Source organism: Scyliorhinus canicula, chromosome 14 (assembly GCF_902713615.1).
Source record: "Scyliorhinus canicula chromosome 14, sScyCan1.1, whole genome shotgun sequence".
Lineage (NCBI taxonomy): Eukaryota > Metazoa > Chordata > Chondrichthyes > Carcharhiniformes > Scyliorhinidae > Scyliorhinus > Scyliorhinus canicula.
The window spans coordinates 30,178,795-30,198,744 of NC_052159.1; the positions used below are offsets into that span (position 1 = coordinate 30,178,795).

Here is a 19,950-nt window from a genome sequence, read left to right on the forward strand (position 1 = left end):
CAAGGGTTATATTGGCTAGGTGGATAAAGAAAAAGGGAGTTGAAGGACTTTGAATGAAAGTTGGGCAAATGTGGTTGTGATGAATGGTATCAGTAGCTGCTGTAACTGTACCTTGCCTTTAAAACATTGGCCCTTTAAGACCGGGCTTGGAACCCTGGGGGACTCCGCCTCTGGCTCCGCACCCAGGAAACGGTATATAAGATGAGGCTCACTCGGCAGCATGCAGTGAGCACACTTCTCGGCAGCTGTTCAGTTCCCTGATGATTAAAGCCTTTGAATTACCAATCTTCTCTCCTCTGTCGTAATTGAGGGTATCTCAATTTAATCATCAGACGCATCAAGATGGACAGCGCTCTAAAGCCGGAGAAACTCAACCTGGACGCTTGGTCGCCGGAAGCCCTGGAAATTTTTAAATATTGGCTCCGGTGCTTTGAGGACTATCTTGACTCCTCAGCGACTGATGTTGACGGCGCTCGCAAGCTGAGATTACTACATGCCCGGGTGGGCCACCGACTCTCCTCCGTGATCGATGAGTTCTCCCGCTTCCCTTTTGCTGTCCCCTGCCCCGATATGACTTCGGCCTCAGTGATCAAGGCACTGCACAGCATCTTCACACTGTTTGGTTTCCCCACTTATATCCACAGCGACCGGGGTACATCGTTCATGAGCGATGAGCTGCGTCGATATCTGCTCAGCAAGGGCATCGCCTCGAGCAGAACGACGAGCTATAACCCGCGGGGAAACGGGCAGGTGGAGAGAGAGAACGCAACAGTTTGGAAGGCTGTCCTTCTAGCCCTACGGTCAAGGAGTCTCCCTATCGCCCGCTGACAGGAGGTCCTACCCGATGCCCTACATTCCATTAGGTCGCTCCTCTGTACGGCCACGAACGAGACCCCTCACAATCGTTTGTTTGTCTTCCCCAGGAAGTCCACCTCTGGGGTCTTGCTTCCACACTGGCTGACGACTCTGGGACCAGTCCTACTCCGGAGACACGTGAGGAGCCATAAAACAGATCCAATAGTCGAGAGGGTCCAACTGCTACACGCGATCCCTCAATACGCCTACGTCGAGCACCCCGACGGCAGGCAGGATACCGTCTCCCTGCGAGATCTGGCACCCGCTGGCTCTCCCACCGACCCCGCCGGTTTTCCCGCCAACCCCCCATAGCACCCCCTGCTTCCCAGTCGGCGCTGGCACCGATCACCCTAGTCACCCCCCTCGCTCCAAGGCGGGCAAAGGCTCAGTCAACCGTGCTCCCGGATATACCACCATCGAAACCGACCGTATCCACGGCACCACCACCGGAGCGGAGAAGGTTAGTACGGATGGTCAGACCACCCACAAGACTGAACTTATAACTCCACTTCACCCCCGACGGACTATGTGTTTTTTTAAAAACAGGGGGTGAATGTGATGAATGGTATCAGTAGCTGCTGTAACTGTACCTTGCCTTTAATACATTGGCCCTTTATGACCGGGCTTGGAACCCTGGGGGGGTTGGAACCCTCCGTCCCCAGGAAACGGTATATAAGGTGATGCTCACTGGGCAGCATGTGATGAGCACACTTCTCGGCTGCTGTTCAGTTCTCTGATGATTAAAGCCTTTGAATTACCAATCTTCTCTCCTGTGTCGTAATTGAGGGCATCTCAGTGGTCAGAACTATTTGCTGGAATGGACACATTATGGTTGCAGTGGAGTGGTTGCTCTAATAATCTTTCGATACCTATTACTTTTGTCACTTCAATGCAGACAGGATAAAATCAGTCTTTGCCAGGAACACAAATATCTTGTCCTCCCCCACACCTTTTTCAGTGTGCCTCCTTATGTTGCTATAGACAAGGGGATATACTGGCCTTCAGTCTGGTTTTGTATGAATAAATAATGTTTGGTTACATGTAGCTGGAGAAAGACATTACCTGCCTGCCCCATTAGATTTTTTGCTGTGCCCTTCAAATCAAAACTATTTAGTGGTGGACCTTAATGGAAGTGCAGTGATGGGGACGGAGTCCTCAGTGAATATTGGGACCAGCAATGCATCTCCTTAAACCAATAAGTTGTAAGAATCAAGAAAGACACAGAGGAATGACTGTGAAGGAGGGTGAATTAGAGTCAATTCAGGAACAGAGGGAGAAATTCTAGAGCCTGAGAAAAGAACTTAGGGAAAATAAAATGGACAGCTACATTGGCAAACAACAATATCGAACAACAATAATTTGAAACTGCATTTAACAGAGTTCAGAAAAAAATAAAAATTCTTTATTCTTCCAAGGAATGTGGGTGTTACCGGCAAGGTGACCATTTCTTGCTCATTCCTAATTGCCCTCGAACCGAGTGGCTTGCTAGACCATTACAGAGGGCAGTTAAGAGTCAACCACATGAAATGAAAATGAAAATCGCTTATTGTCACGAGTAGGCTTCAAATGAAGTTACTGTGAAAAGCCCCTAGTCGCCACATTCCGGCGCCTGTTCGGGGAGGCTGTTACGGGAATCGAACCGTGCTGCTGGCTTGCCTTGGTCTGCTTTCAAAGCCAGCGATTAGCCCTGTGAGCTAAACAGCCCCTTAAACATAACTGTGGATCTGGAGACACATATCGGCCAGACCAAGTGAGGATGGCAGATTTCCTTCCCTGTAGAGATATGGAGAGAAAGCAGGAGTGGGATACTGAATTTGAATGATCAGCCATGATCATATTGAATGAATGGCCTTCTCCTGCACCTATTTTCTACGTTTCTATGTCAAGGTCTGAAATGGTCGTACACTTATTTCTTTTTTGGTAGTTTCAGTTTCAACTTAAATTTTTGCCTCAGGAAGACAATGATCTGAATTTACTGATGTGAAGGTCCTTTATTCTGTTTCAGAAATGTTGTTTCACCATCACAGAGTGTATTTAATTTCTATACACACTGTCCAGACTTCTCCAAGTATTCTGTTTGGTTGCTGGATCACCATCAGATCATTTTCTTGGCAAAATTGTATCAGTCTTTTCATTTCCTGATCCAAGGCCATATTGACCACTATGTGTTCCTGATGTTTCTTCACCGACTTTAGCATTTAAGTCACCCATTACAATTGCCACGAGTTGCTCTAACTTGATCGTAACTTTTCAGGACAACACCATAAAATGCCTCTACTTCCTGCTGGCTGTGATCTTGTGTTAGTGCATAGACCTGTGTGACAATCAGATCAATTTCCTTCGATCTTCTGAGATTGGCCAGTAATTGATCTCTTGCATTTTATGTTTGTTGCTCCATTCCTACGTTTTTCACCTCCCAAGAAGTGAAACATATGGGGCGGAATTCTCCGTCCCGGCAGCCGGCCAGTGGGGTTCCCCATTGCAGGCACCCCCACACCGTCGGGAAATCCGCGGACATGAATGCGCTGCCGGCGAAATGGAGGATCCCGCCGACGAAGAATCCAGCTCATGATTCTTTTTTTTTTTACCCACCTTACCAGATTCTAACCATCTTACTTCTGCAAGCTCAGTAAGTCAATACAGTGCCTATCTGTTACTTGTTTGCAGTTATCAAGCTTTTCCACCTGCTATAAAGTCCTAATATTCCATATCCCTAATCTTTTCCGACTCGCGCACCAAAATAAGATAAATGACGCAGTACTGAGGGAGTGCTGCACTGTCTGAAATGTGGGGTGGGATTCTCCATCCTGCTGCACCGCATTTCTGGTGCGGCATGCCGTCGGGATTCTCCGTTTCGTGGCTGGTCAATCGGGTTTCCCATTGTGGGGCAGCCCCACGCCATCGGGAAACCCCCAGGCAGCCGGAGAAAGGGAGAATCCCGCTGGCAGCGAATTCAGCCGTGGTCTTTTGATTACATCGTTAAGCTGAGGCTTTGTTTGCCGTTTGAGGTGGATATAAAAGATCTCCAATGGCACTATTTTGAACAGAATAAGGGGAGTTATCCTCATTGCCCTGTTCAACGTTCACCTTCCCAGTCAACATCACAACAACAGGTTATCTGGTCACACTGCTGTCTGTGGGAGCTTGTTGGGGTAAATTGGCTGCCTTATTTCCTACATTAAGGTAGCATTGTGTATAGCACAATTGCTTCACAGCTCCAGGGTCCCAGGTTCGATTCCGGCTTGGGTCACTGTCTGTGCGGAGTCTGCACATCCTCCCCGTGTGTGGGTGGGTTTCCTCCGGGTGCTCCGGTTTCCTCCCACAGTCCAAAGATGTGCAGGTTAGGTGGATTGGCCATGATAAATTGCCCTTAGTGTCCAAAATTGCCCTTCGTGTTGGGTGGGGTTACTGGGTTATGGGGATAGGGTGGAGGTGTTGACCTTGGGTAGGGTGCTCTTTCCAAGAGCTGGTCCAGACTCGATGGGCCGAATGGCCTCCTTCTGCACTGTAAATTCTATGATTAAGTACAGTCAAAGTACTTCATTGGCTTGTAACTGGGCTAATATCTCACACTGTATTTTTATAATATATATATCCTCATGGTTAAGTTCTAACATTTTAAAACTTTTAAATGATTGAAACTATGACTGGCTGTGACCCTAAACAAAAGAGCCAGCAGGGCAGTATCATACAGATTTTCATTTCATTATCTCTGAAAACTGCGAATGATCCCTGTGGAATACAGAGCCCTAATTCAAAGGGAGTTATGCAAAGGCCGTTTCCATTTCATAAGCCAGGCCTGGCCAAATAAAGCCAAGTCATCTGCTGGGACAAAGGGATATACATAAATTAGGGAGGTGGATGTCATGTGACATGACCCCCCTCCCCCCCAAGCTGGTGGAACCTGTAAGATTGCCTTGTAGAGCTGCAAAGCCCAGCCTGCCATTTTTCCATCTATTTAGCAGCAGCACAGATAAAATACTTTGTCCAGGTTTGAATGTCTAGCCTCATCTATGCTGTTTCGACTGGAACTTCTGTATCAGCACCTACAAGACTAATTAATTGTTGCATACCTATTGCTCCGTGGAAGTCACCTCAACCTGTCGATGTTTGTGAAGGAATACACTCTGGGACTTTGATTCTAGTAGGAAGTCTGACAACACCAGGTTAAAGTCCAACAGGTTTGTTTCAAACACGAGCTTTCGGAGCACTGCTCCTTCCTCAGGTGACGGAAGCAGTACTTCACCTGAGGAAGGAGCAGTGCTCCGAAAGCTCGTGTTTGAAACAAACCTGTTGGACTTTAACCTGGTGTTGTCAGACTTCTTACCATGCTCACGCCAGTCCAACGCCGGCATCTCCACATCATAACTTTGATTCTAGACACACGTGAAACAATAATTCTTTACTCTTTTGTCTTTTTGTTGTAAATATTTCTTTCTCTCGTGCCTCCGTGTCAGAGTGCAAAAAATGTAATGTTGATCCCCTCTCCCTGCATTTGAATGTGCGCGAATAAACTAACCTACTGAGTTTACCTGATCTCAAATTTGTTGTGGGGTTATTGATACAAATTAGATCTCACCAAAACCAAGGGGTTGGGAAATACATCACCCCTTATAAAGGGAGAAGTTAAAATCAAAACACTTTTATTTATGGACGGGTAGTCAGAGGAGAAATCAAGGTGATTTAAATTAACCCCATTATGTCCGTAGCAGGTGGCAAAGAGCTTTGAGACACATTGAGGTTATGAAATGATGTGGAGATGCCGGCGTTGGACTGGGGTGGGCACAGTAAGAAGTCTTACAACACCAGGTTAAAGTCCAACAGGTTTGTTTGGAATCACTAGCTTTCAGAGCGCAGCTCCTTCATCAGGTGAAGAGATTATGAAAGGCACTTCAGAAGCATCATTTTTTTGTTTATTTGCTTGGGAGTCAATCACCAGACCTATGGAGGGGAAAGATATAACTGGACTAAGATAAAGATAAAATTCTGTACCTGTTTGGCACATGTTGCCATGAGAAGTGTTTTTCCACTGCAAGGACCTCCCACAATAATGAAGGGTGAGTTGGATTGCTTCCCAAGGATGTATTCTTTAACCTGGTCCATTTCTTTCCATTCAAAGTCAGAGAGGGCTGCATATAAATTACACAAGGACGTATGCTTCATTATTTCCTCCATCCCACCGCCAAACTCATCTGTCAGACCTTCTGCATTGTTGCGGTCAATGAGCCTAATCACATCTGTATAAAACTGCTGGCAAAGGCCCTCTGTGTACTCTTGTCTCATTTGCTCCACACAGTGGTTGCCCAATAATGTAGAGGTGTAGACATGTAAATTAGAGGAGCTGACCAGTGATGGGAGAATCTCGTCACGTAGTCGGAGGAGTTTGGCATATTCCAGGGCATCCTGGGGCAGCTGCCCATCTGTGTCGGTTTGTTCTTTCTGGTCTTTGAGAACCTTCTTCAAGTGGCGGCTGAGGTGTGGAACTTTACAAATGTAGCAAATGCACTTTTGGAGAACACTTGATGGTTGATTGACTACAGCATGTAGTAACTCATCTTCAAGAGCTATACAATGAAATAAAGATATTATAGCACTTATTAGTTTAAATGTTTCTGTTTAGGAGCCTTTTGTGACCCATTTTTCATTTTAGTTCCATTACAGAACTTTAGACTTGATTGGTGTTCATAGCTACTAACCCCAGGAACCCGCATGCAGGCTCCTGCTGCTCGTTCACGCATCTGCTCACCAGCCAGGTTGTTAATTGGGCCAGCAATGGGCGCGAGTGCAACAACTTATTTAAAGGAAGTATTCCTGTTCAGATGGGCAAGGCCTCCACATCCCCAGTCTTATTGGATTTCCCCTGCGCTCATTCGCCCTCTCCCCAACTCTCCGTTAAAATGGAGGCCCATGTTTCATATTAGAATCTTTTCCAATTTAATGCATGAGAAAAAGGAATCTATCTCCTCCTGGGGTCAATCTCCAACATCACAGTTTCCAGTCTTCAGCCCATCTGATTCACTTAAAGCGAGAATCTACCCATCTCCCATATTCTATGACATTACCATCACTGAATCCCCCACTACCAATATTCTGGAGGTTACCAGTGACCAGAAACTGAGCTGGACCAGTGTGACGAATGGAGGACTTTAGGAAAATTGGATTATGATTGTACTGGGAAATTTAAGGGTTAAAAGCCTGGGGTTAAAGTAAGATTGACTGCAGTGATCCTGTTTTTAAAAAAATGAACAACACAATTCTGTTTTGCAGGTCTTGGGAGCTTTTAGCAGCCAGAAGGTGAAATTGAAAGAGGAATGTGTTTTTTGAGTCTGGACTAATGCACTGTGGTTTGACTGGGGCAGTCCCTGGGGAGTTCCAGTGCGTTCAGTCCCTGGAAAGTTAATTTGTTTTTCAGCTTGGGGAGATGATGTCATTGCTGGGTGGAGCTACGAGATTCAGAGAAAGATTTTCTTTTAGAAAGCTTCTGAAGAGGTCTGATCTGACTACCACAGAGTCCACAAGTAAAGGCAGTTTTCTTTCCCACTAGGACAGTTTTTAAAAAAAATGTATATTAAAGCAGAGCAGTCTTGTCTGAAGACAAGGAAGAGGCTGAAACAACCCAGTTGAAGCAGCCATTTGAAGATATTCAGCCAGAGTCTACAGGGGTTCTAACCGGGGCCCAAATCTGTTCTGCTAAGGAAGTATTTTTCCTGATGATTTTAAACGAGATTGAGAGCTGTATGTTTATTTTCTTGTTGTTTGATGAGGAATTGAGTAGTAGTGTTAAGAGATAATTGTAAGCTGTTCTTTTCAGGTGTGAAGTTAAAGAGTTTAATACTGTACTCATAATAAAGTTTTATTTTAAAATACCAAAGACCTTTTTTCATGCAATCACTTCTGGAGCAAATCATTCCTTCTGCACAGTCTTACAAATAAACTAAAATATTGGGGTTTGGTCCAGCATCATAGCCTCTGCTGGGGTCTGGGCTGGGATCATAATACCAGCCATATAAATACTCTGGCTACAAGAGCAGGTCAGAGGCTGGGAATCCTGTGGAGAGTAACTTACTTCCCGATTCCTCAAAGCCTGCCCAGCGTCTTCAAGCCACAAGTCAGGAGTGTGATAAATACTCTCCACTATCCTCAATGGGTTCAGCTCCATCAACACTCAAGAAGTTTGATGCCATCCAGGACAAAGCAGTCTGCTTGATTGGCACCCCATCCCCATTACCTTGAACATTCACATCCTCCACCTTCGATGCACAATGGAGGCATTATGTACCATCTCCAGGATGCACTGTAGCAACTTGCCACACCTCCTTCAACAGCACTTTCTAAACCCGTGACCACTACCACCTAGAAGGACGAGCAAATTTCAAATGGGAACACCAACTCGCCAACACTAAACGCATTCATTGGTCATTGGATAGGCATATGGACGATAAGGGAATAGTGTAGAGGGACTTTAGAGGGGTTCCACAGGACGGCACAACATCGAGGGCCGAAGGGCCTGTACTGCGCTGTAATGTTCTATGTTCTAATTAGGGACGGGCAACAGATGCTGGTATAGCCAACAACTCCTCCATCCCAGGAAAGAATGAAAAAAAAAAGCCTATTTATTACCCAAACTGTTCCAGCTCATGTTCTGGAAATTACTATTAATGATTATCATGTTGAGATTACCTTCCCCTTTAATTTTTTGTTGTTGAACACAGCCTATTCATTCAAGTGTATGGGATGTTTAAGTTGTTTTGCCTGGTCACAGAGGCAACTCTAAGGGGATGACCTATGCTTGGTCTACGCAGGAAGCTCTAGGTTGCGGCATGAACGTTGCATACAATTTAAAGGGAACATTGGTTGGGATGAAATTCCTTTCCCCATTATTTTGACAAAGAAGGAATCCATTAGCTAAAGGTTTTCACACAAATTTGTTAAAGGTTTGAATGCTAATATTGTACAATGTAATTTCTAGGTTTATAAATTTACTCATTACAAGTTGCTCAGACTGGACAAGTGCATCTTTGACTTGTCAGCCAGTCAGACACCAACACTAGTCCCTTAACAGTCAAGGACAAAAACCACAGCCTATTATTTTCTCCCCTAGCTCAGCAATATTGAGGCCAGTTGTTGCAAATGTACACTGATCCAAGCTGAAATCAGCTACATGTACCACGCTACATGTACCTCGACCAGACCCCAATTTATATCAGGAACCCGGACAAGATCACAACAATCTAACCCCATTAACATCCAAGAAAGAATCAGCTTTTCAATTAACAGTTAAATATTTGTTTTAAGGGCAGCACGGTGGCGCAGTGGGTTAGCCCTGCTGCCTCACGGCGCCGAGGTCCCAGGTTCGATCCCGGCTCTGGGTCACTGTCCGTGTGGAGTTTGCACATTCTCCCCGTGCTTGCATGGGTTTCGCCCCCACAACCCAAAGATGTGCAGCGTAGGTGGATTGGCCACACTAAATTGCCCCTTAATTGGAAAAAAATGAATTGGGGACTCTAAATTTAAAAATAAATAAATATTTGTTTTAGAAATAAAGAAAGGTCTTTGATCTTAACTTTCTACTTCTAAACTTTCAATGAAGCAAAATCCACATACACAGGTCAAATGCTACTTATTAATAAAGTTAATGATCAGTGGTTTACCGACTTATTCACAAAGTCCTTGGGCCTTTTGGCTAAGGTCAAGCGTCAGTTCAAGCCCAAGATGGGGTGCGATGCCTTTTCTTGTCAGCTTGCATCTTGTATGTCTCTCTTGTGGCGACCATGAATTTGATTCAATTTGAATTTGAATTGTTTTTTGGAGCAAGCAATGAGATGGATTGAAGGCTTGTCCTGTCTACTCTGTCCATTGGCTTTGTAATTTTAAGAAGGGAGAGAAGTTTTCAGAAGTCAGTCTGATAAATATACCTCCTTTGCTCAGAACCCAGGGCAGAACTCTAAAAAATGAAACTGAAAACACGAGACACAGGGGCAGGGCTGAAAACAAAACTTAAATAGACCCAACCCCTCCCATGACGGACATCACAGCCTGCCAAGTTGTTAACCCCTTAATCACAGCTTTAGCAGTCATATAATCTGGACGCCTTAACCTAAATTCTTTTAATAACAATACTGCAACAAATACATAATACAATATATGCACAACTGTCCTACATTCATCACATAGCTAATAAGCTATCCTCTCTTTGACTGTCCCACTCTGTTTCAGACATGCCGCATCACATCCTTGCAAATTACCACCACCCTCTCCTCCCCAAAGTCCTTGAATATGTGATCGCCTCCCAAATCCACATGCATTCTTCTCACAACTCCATGTCTCCAATCATGTTTTTCCTCCAGTCACAATACTGAAATGGAACTAATCAATCATAAATGACATCCTATGTGATTGTAGCAAAGGTCAACTATCCCTTCTCGTCCTACTTGACTTGTCCGCAGTCTTTGACACAATTAGCCACAATGTCCTCCTCCAATGTCTATCCTCCATTGTCCAACTGTGTGCACTGCCCTTACCAGGTTCCACTCTTACTTAACCAATCAGAGCCAGAGAATTTGGTTTCTCTTGTTGCTCCTTTACTGGTACCTCTGGCATCGTCAAGGGTCTTTTAAGGCTTCCTTCTATTCCTCATCTCATTGCCGACCCCTACCAATGTCATTCAAACAAAAGACATTTTCACATGTACACTGATTCCACCTATCTCTAACTCACCATGTCTCATGACCCCCTCTTCCCCCCCCCCCCCCCCCCCCCACCCCTCCCTGCCTCTGTGTTGTCAGCCTGCCGTTTGTCTGACATCTAGCTCTGTATAAGCTGCAGTTTCCTCCAATTTAACAATGGGAAGACCAAAATCATCATCATCTGCCCCTCAACCCAACCCCTTCATCACAAACTCAATTTTTTGCTCCCCAGTCCATCCTTTCACTGTCCAGACAGAGTTGAAGCACACTGTTCACAACCTCAGCTCCCTCTCTGATCCAGAGCTGGATTTCTGACCATATATCCTCTCCACCACAAAGTCGGCCTACTTCTACCAGCTTCACACGGCCCATCACTCTGCCCCTGCTCGGCTCATTTACTGCCAAACACAAGAATACACATGCCCCAGAAGCAGGAGCAGCAGTAAACCATACAGCCCATCAAGCCTGCTCCGCCATTCAATATAGAATCATAGAAGAGTCATAGAATTCCTACAGTGCAGAAGAAGGCCATTCAGCCTATCGAGTCTGTACCAACCCTCTGAAGAGCACCAGAGAACATGAGCTGGAACAGTTTGGGTAATAAATAGGCTTTTTTTTCATTCTTTCCTGGGATGGAAGAGTGGTTGGCTATACCAGCATCTGTTGCCCGTCCCTAATTAGAACATAGAACATTACAGCGCAGTACAGGCCCTTCGGCCCTCGATGTTGTGCCGAGCCATGATCACCCTACTCAAACCCACATATCCACCCTATACCCGTAACCCAACAACCCCCCCCCTTAACCTTACTTTTATTAGGACACTACAGGCAATTTAGCATGGCCAATCCACCTAACCCGCACATCTTTGGACTGTGGGAGGAAACCGGAGCACCCGGAGGAAACCCACGCACACACGGGGAGGACGTGCAGACTCCACACAGACAGTGACCCAGCCGGGAATCGAACCTGGGACCCTGGAGCTGTGAAGCATTTATGCTAACCACCATGCTACCCTGCTGCCCACCCTTTGGAGGTGTCCAAACTGTGGGCCATATGCATTAGATCAATACGAGTAAATGGAGTAAGGAACTCAAGAGAAACGTTGCTACTCAGAGGCTGGTCAGGGAATTTGTTTTTAAATCCCATTAGCGGCATGTAAATCGGTTTTACACCAGCTTCCAGTCCACCATGGCGGGCAGCAGCTGAAGATCCCACAGAGAAGAGACACTGGCATAAAACCAATTTCTGGACTCCCGCCAAATTCTCCCTCATGCCCGCCATTGAACCCACCCGGCAGGGGCATGGGAGAATTCTGCCCAGGGGTGGAAGCTCAAGCGGAGGTACGGTGGCGCCGTGGTTAGCACTGCTGCCTCATGGGGCTGTTTAGCACAGGGCTAAATCGCTGGCTTTTAAAGCAGACCAAGGCAGGCCAGCAGCACGGTTCAATTCCCGTAACAGCCTCCCCGAACAGGCGGCGGAATGTGGCGACTAGGGGCTTTTCACAGTAACTTCATTTGAAGCCTACTCGTGACAATAAGCGATTTTCATTTCATTTTCACATGAATGTGATTGATATTTGTTAGAATAATCCTCAGCCCTAAATATCAGGAGTATAATAAAAGTTGGACACATCAAGCACCTTTATAGCAGCACGGTAGCACAAGTGGATAGCACTGTGGTTTCACAGCGCCAGGGTCCCAGGTTAGATTCCCTGCTGGGTCACTGTCTGTGCGGAGTTTGCACGTTCTCCCCGTGTCTGCGTGGGTTTCCTCCGGATGCTCCGGTTTCCTCCCACAGTCCAAAGACCTGCAGGTTAGGTGGATTGGCCATGATAAATTGCCCTTAGTGACCATAAAAGGTTAGGTGGGGCTATTGGGTTACGGGGATAGGGTGGAAGTGAGGGTTAAATGGGTCGGTGCAGACTCGATGGGCTGAATGGCCTCCTTCTGCACTGTTTGTTCTAACAGGGCAGCATGGTAGCATTGTGAATAGCACAATTGCTTCACAGCTCCAGGGTCCCAGGTTCGATTCTGGCTTGGGTCACTGTCTGTGCGGAGTTTGCACATCCTCCCCATGTGTGCGTGGGTTTCCTCCCACAGTCCAAAGATGTGCAGGTTTGGTGGATTGGCCATGATAAATTGCCCTTAATGTCCAAAATTGCCGTTAGTGTTGGGTGGGGTTACTGGGTTATGGGGATAGGGTGAGGTGTTGACCTCAGGTAGCGTGCTCTTTCCAAGAGCCGGTGCAGACTCGATGGGCCGAGTGACCTCCTTTTGCACTGTACATTCTATGATCTATGGCATCCCGGCTCCTGGTCACTGGCTACTGGTCATGTGGAGTTTGCACATTCTCCCAGTGTCTGCATAGGTCTCATCCCCATAACCCAAAGATGTGCAGGGTAGATGGATTGGCCACGCTAAATTGAACCTGAATTGGGAAAAAAGGAATGGGCAATCTAAATTTTCAAAACATGATTGGACGCTCAAAATGCATGTCATATTCCATCCACCAGGTGGTGCAGTATCTTTACTGGCTGCTCAGCAATGATACATTTTGGACTAATGTATTGGATTAGTTGGTGATAAACTGGAAGTATTTACCAAGAAATCAACTGTGCAATGTAGGGTAACAGTGTAGGTTTTAATCTTCCTCCCCAATTTTGAATGTATTGGATTTTTCCTGATTTCTATTTGGATTCTCCGTTCAGCATGTCATTAACTAAGGGTGAAGAAGCAAAGCTTCTTTGTGGCTGTCCAGTCCCACTGTTTGGAGGCATACAACAGCAGCCTAGCAACATCTTCCCTCCTGTTTTCCCCTCCTTCTCTGTGGCTAACCAGCTAACCTCCATTCGCCAACTATCTTCGAGTTGGCTCAGTTCATACATCCGGCAGGAGGGGATTCGAAAGGAGATATTCAAAATGATCATGGGTTTTGATAAAGGGGTTTGATGACTGGGGAAAAATTATTTTCACAGGTTACTGAGTGTCGAAGTTTAAGATCACCCAGCATCTTCAGCAAGTGGTGGCAATTTGTGGCAATCAAAGCAGTTTTTCATGGGTTGTGGGTGACACTGGCTGGGTCAGATTTGTTGCCCATCCCTAATTGCCCTTGAACTGAATAGCTTGCGAGGCCCCAATTCAGAGGGCAGTTAAGAATCAACCATTTCAGTGGGTCTGGAGTCACTTGGAGAGCATACACCTGGGTCTCTCGATTACCAGTCCAGTTACAAAACCTTCGCTGCCACCATCTCCTTCCTGTGTGTGTGCGTGGATGTTGTGCGTGGTCATGTGTCTGTGTGTGGTGTGTGCTTGTCGTCTGCGTGTGGTGTGTGTGCATGGAGCATGTGTTTGGTGCGTGTTTGTGGGGGGCATGTGTTTTTGACGAAAGGTCAGCCAGATTTTCAATTATTGTCCACTGTCCAGTCGTGTGTGTGTATTGCCTTTGTGACAGTATGTGGTGTGTGTGTGGCCTGTGTATGTGTGCATGGCATGTATGTGGTGTGTGTGTGTGTGTGTGTGTATGGCAACATCAGTTGGGAGCAGTACTCAACTGCGATGCCTCAACCGTGTCTGAGAGTCTGCTAACACTTTCTCTCAGGCCATACCTATTGAAAGCAGCTTCTTACGCACATCAAATCTTACAGGTGGCACAGTGGTTAGCACTGTTGCTTCACAGCTCCAGGTTCCCAGGTTCGATTCCCGGCTTGGGTCACTGTCTGTGCGGAGTCTGCATGTTCTTCCTGTGTCTGTATGGGTTTCCTCCGGGTGCTCCGGTTTCCTTCCACAAGTCCCGAAAGACGTGCTTGTTAGGTGAATTGGACATTCTGAATTCTCCCTCTATGCACCCGACAGTCGCCGGAGTGTGGCGACTCGGGGCTTTTCACAGTAACTTCATTGCAGTATTAATGTAAGCCTACTTGTGACAATAAAGATTATTATTAATATATGGGTAGGCACTTCTGTGACGCGCTGAGAAGCAGATGGGAGAAGAAATACATGTCCCAGCTAACTAAAATCATCCATCATCCTACAACATTCATCAACACCAGTAACAGGCAACACATACCCGAGGTGAAATATTTCTGAGCTTGCTCTGCCTTCATGGTTCCTTCTTTAAGGCACATCTTCACGATCTCACTGAAGATCATTTTCATTTCTGTGAAGCTGTTGCGCCATGCTGTATGAGCAACTTCCCTCACTCTGTCCGCAGACTGGAACAATAGGCATATTTAACAGGGAATTCAAAGCCTGACATCAACATCTATCGGTTCCTATTACTTGAAATTGATTTAGGAAATTTGACTTCTTTGCTGGTGATAAAAATTCACAGACAACTTTAATAATTAATAATGCCTTTGCATCATGAGGCAAAGAGGCAAGCTAGAAAATAAAAGATATTTTACACAATTAATCAGACTTTTAGGCTTCTGGGATGTCCGAGCAGGTTAAAAAGAAACAGTCCGATGTTGCACAGTATTCATTACAGAGACAAAAACATCAAACTTTCTGGAAAACTGAAATATAAACAGGAAGTGCTGGAAATATTCAGCAGGTCAGGCAGCGGAGAGAGAAATAGCGTCAACATTTCAGGTTGATAATCTTTTTGTCGGTAATACTCCATCTGGTGTTTTCGTGTCAGTGATTCGGGAAGAGGGCTTTAGTGACGAGTGTTCCCTCTAAACGTGTGGTCGAGCAGCGACTTGGAAAGTTCCCACACAGGTGGCCATTTAGATTAACATGGTGTTTCCTGCCAATGCTTGATGGCCAGATGTGCACTGTCTGGGCGGCATGGTAACACAGTGTTAGCACTGTTGCTTCACAGCACCAGGGTCCCAGGATCGATTCCCGGCTTGGGTCACTGTCTGTGTGGAGTCACCCTATTTCCAGTTCTTCCCAGCTTTGGCAAAAGAGTCACCCAGACTCAAAACGTTAGCTCCCTTCTCTTTCCACACATGCTGTCAGACCTGCTGAGATTGTTCAGTATTTTCTGTTTAAGTCAGGATTGATTTTGGCTGTGATTTCCCAATGCTCCAAGATTGGAAAACACACAACTGTTCATTGATTAGGCTGCTTGGTGGATAATGGAAGAGAAATTTGAGAATGGTTGGATCTTTTCAACTCTGCAAGCATTACCTTCAAAGGAGACAAGAGGTTTCTGCAGTGGCAGAAATGGAGGTCAAACAGGAACAATCAGACTGTTCTCCCTTGATTTAATTCATTGTGGTGTTGAGGTGGGAGCAAAGTGTTCAACCACTTGAATGATGAATATTATGTGGTAGCATTTAAAAACAGGGCAAAAGTAATTAAACATTAGATTAACATAGTATTTAAGAGAGCTTATTGATATATTTGGGGTGTTCAGATTCACACTTTTTTGAGTCTAGAACTCGATTAAAGTGTTGGCCATCACTGCTACAAATCTCTTCTCTGTTGTTTCACTACACGTGACACAAAGAATACAGAACACAGAACATAGAGAAATATAGCAAAGAACAGGCCCTTCAGCCCACGATATTGTGCCGAACTTTTGTCCTAGGTTAATCATAGTGTCCAAAATTCTATGATAATCTAAGGGCAATTTATCATGGCCAATCCACCCAACCTGCACATTTTTGGACTGTGGGAGGAAACCGGAGCACCCGGAGGAAACCCACGCACACATGGGGAGGATGTGCAGACTCCACACAGAAAGTGACCCAAGCCGGAATCGAACCTGGGACCCTGCAGCTGTGAAGCAATTGTGCTATCCACAATGCTACAAACTGCTGCCCTTAAGAACAAATTAATCTACACTCCTTTATTCTACCATAATCCATGTACCTATCCAATAGCCGCTTGAAGGTCCCTAATATTTCCGACTCAACTACTTCCACAGGCAGTGCATTCCATGCCCCCACTACTCTCTGGGTAAAGAACTTACCTCTGACATCCCCCCTATATCTTCCACCATTCGCCTTAAATTTATGTCCCCCTGTAATGGTTTGTTCCACCTGGGGAAAAAGTCTGTGTCTACTCTATCTATTCCCCTGATCATCTTATAAACCTCTATCAAGTTGCCCCTCATCCTTCTCCATTCTAATGAGAAAAGGCCTAGCACCCTCAACCTTTCCTTGTATGACCTACTCTCCATTCCAGGCAACATCCTGGTAAATCTCCTTTGCACCTTTTCCAAAGCTTCCACATCCTTCCTAAAATGAGGTGACCAGAACTGCACACAGTACTCCAAATGTGGCCATACCAAGGTGCATCCTCACCTCACGGCTCTTAAACTCAATCCCTCTGCTAATGAATGCTAGCACACCATAGGCCTTCTTCACAGCTCTATCCACTTGAGTGGCAACTTTCAAAGATCTATGAACATAGACCCCAAGATCTCTCTGCTCCTCTACATTGCCAAAAACCCTATCGTTAAACCTGTATTCCGCATTCATATTTGTCCTTCCAAAATGGACAACCTCACACTTGTCAGGGTTAAACTCCATCTGCCACATCTCAGCCTAGCTCTGCATCCTATCTATGTCTCTTTGCAGCCGACAACAGCCCTCCTCACTATCCACAACTCCACCAATCTTCGTATCGTCTGCAAATTTACTGACCCACCCTTCAACTCCCTCATCCAAGTCATTAATGAAAATCACAAATAGCAGAGGACCCAGAACTGATCCCTGCGGTACACCACTGGTAACTGGGCTCCAGGCTGAATATTTGCCATCCACCACCACTCTCTGACGTCTATTGGTTATACAGGCGGGACTTCAGAATTGTTTCTGTATTTGCATAAAACCGATCGATTGGACATTGCTATTACTGGGGTAATTGTGCTTTACAGCATTAGAAATGTAATTAATGAATGCAGTGTTGGCACCCAAGCGCAGCGATCAGCAAAATTTGCAATTAAATAGGATCTTTACCAAAACAACACAAAGAGACAAGGAGGGACGAGGCTTTGGTGGGAATTGAATTAATTAATCAAAAGCAGTCTTAATGCAAGAACACATTAATTCATTGACTTGATATTTTTCCAGCTGCTTCTGTAAATGGAATAATCACATTGTTAAAGTAGCTGCCAAAGTGATGCATTAATACACTACTGTCACATAGCTCAAGCACACTCATTAGGTTATTACAATCTATTCATGTATTTCACAGATATTGTCTGAAGTGAAAGCTCACGATGTCCAAGATAAACCAACTTGCTGGAGTTTTTACTGAGCTAACAGCGAGGGTTGATGAAGATGATGATGTTGATGTGGTGTACATGGACTTCCAAAAGACATTTGATAAAGTGCCAAATGACAAGCTCGCGAGCAAAGTTAGAGCTCATGGAATAAAAGGGACAGTTGCAACATGGATATGAAATTGGCAGAGTGAGAGGAAGAGAGTAGCGGTAAATGGCTGCTTTTCAGACTGGGGCAGTTTTATTGTTCCCCAGAGGTTGGTGTTAGGAGTTCTGTAATTGTAATCAGTGAGGGCAATGTTAAAAGAAGCGGAAAGACGCAGAGGCTGATGGGGTGGGCGGACAAGTGGCAGATGAAATTTAATGCTGAAAAGTGTGATGTGTTTCATTTTGTTAGGAAGAATGACGAGCGGCTATATAAAATAAAGGGTACAATTCCAAAGGAAGAGGGGCAGCTGAGAACATCTGTGCACAAATCACTCAAAGCGGCAGACGTGACCAACTGTCCTGGATTTTCTGGCATTGATCTGTAATTGTGATGTTTGTCCTTTGTTGCGGGGCTCGTTTTTAATATATGGGTAGGCACATAATTTTAACCGTTAAATTTTGTGCATACCCAGTTCGTACCCGTGCCTTCACACATCCCCCTCACAGATTTTCCAGCACCAACAGCCCCCATTTGTATGGTTCCCCACACCCACGTCCCCTTCCTCCCAAGACTCATCCTGGAGGCAGGGCAGGTTGAGGAAGTGATTCACGAAACAAACAGGATCTTGAGCTTTATAAATAGAGACAGAGAGTACAAAAGCAAGGAAGTTATAATAAAGCTGCATTAAACACTGGTAACAGCCTCAGCAAGAGCTTTGTGTCTACTTCTGGGCACCATGTTTTAGGAAGTGTGAAGGCATTAGAGATGGTGCAGAAAAAATTCCCGAGGATGGTTCCAGTGATCAGGAATTTCAGTTACGTTAGCTGAAGAGAGAAGAGATTGAGAGGAGATTTGATAGAGGTGTTCAAATTCATGAGAAGTCTGGGCAGAGTAGATAGTGAGAAACTGCCCATTGCATGCAATCCATACAAACTCACCTTGTTGCAATAGTCAGGAAGGACATCGGTTTTAGACCTGAGGTAGTAAGCAGGTGGGACAGAATTCTCATCCCTCTGGTACCAGTTCTCCAGGAGCCTTGTGCTGACACCTTCATTTTCTGATTTGCAGAGAATCACCTCAAATTCACCGGCTTCAATTTCTGCAGGTAAGCTGACACTTCCATACTGCTCCCCTATTAAAGCCTAAAAAGAAACACATTGCATAGGGGGTTGCAAGATTTCTAACAGTAAAGGTGGGATGAAGGCAAGGGCAAGGCAAGTGGAAAAATATGTCAAAGATGAGCATGCTGCTGCAGTTGAGACGGCTTAGCTTGAGCTCAATTTTTTTTTTAAAATTTAGATTACCCAATTATTTTTTCCAATTAAGGGGCAATTTAGCATGGCCAATCCACCTACTCTGCACATTTTTGGGTTGTGGGGGCGAAACCCACTCAGACACGGGGAGAATGTGCAAACTCCACACGGACAGTGACCCAGAGCCGGGATCGAACCTGGGACCTCAGTGCCGTGAGGCGGTTGTGCTAACCACTAGGCCACCGTGCTGCCCAGCTTGAGCTCAATTGACATGACTGGAATCAGGCTAGTCACGCACTTGTGCCCACTCAAGCACCACGAGAGTGTGAGAGTGCCAGTGATTGTTGCTCAGCATTGAACCCTTGGTGCTCAGACTTTAAAATTCAATGACTCTTATGGTGTGGCAGTACCAATGTCCGACTGGGCATGCTAGAATATCCCCTTAGAAAGGTGGTCATGGCACACTGTCTAAGGGTAGCGCTCCTAATTATTTGCTGTATGCTGAAGTGCCTATTGACAAGGTTTGCCCATAGACCAAGCTGAGTGCAAGGTGTTGGAGTGAAGGTTAAGATTATGCCTGTGCCTGAGATGCAAGCCCAGGATGCAGTCGAGTCATTAAAGCTGTTGCCACTCAGTAATTTGGTGGGGCAGGGTAGTGTGGGGCTTTGTTCAACCATTATGCAAATTAAATACTGGGCATCAATGATGTGGCCAGGACATGAGCCAATGGGCTTTGTGAGGTAGCTGCAGGTGATAAAAATGCCCCTTAGCAGCCAAATGCTCTCTCCCTTTGATACTGTCTCACTGTCATTGGGTCAAAATCCTGTGACC

At 45.5% G+C, this 19,950-nt stretch overlaps 1 protein-coding gene across 1 annotated transcript in view; it reads right to left on the reverse strand.

Annotated features, from left to right (window-relative positions):
* The window catches only part of LOC119977872 (NACHT and WD repeat domain-containing protein 2-like), a 41,804-nt gene that overhangs the window by 5,976 nt on the left and 15,878 nt on the right, over positions 1-19,950 (reverse strand). The window contains exons 4-6 of the mRNA XM_038819133.1: positions 18,805-19,008; positions 14,608-14,752; positions 5,848-6,419 (exon numbers count right to left, since the gene is read on the reverse strand). Of these exons, the coding sequence (XP_038675061.1) occupies positions 5,848-6,419; positions 14,608-14,752; positions 18,805-19,008 (921 nt within the window). The remainder of the gene's footprint in view (positions 1-5,847; positions 6,420-14,607; positions 14,753-18,804; positions 19,009-19,950) is intronic.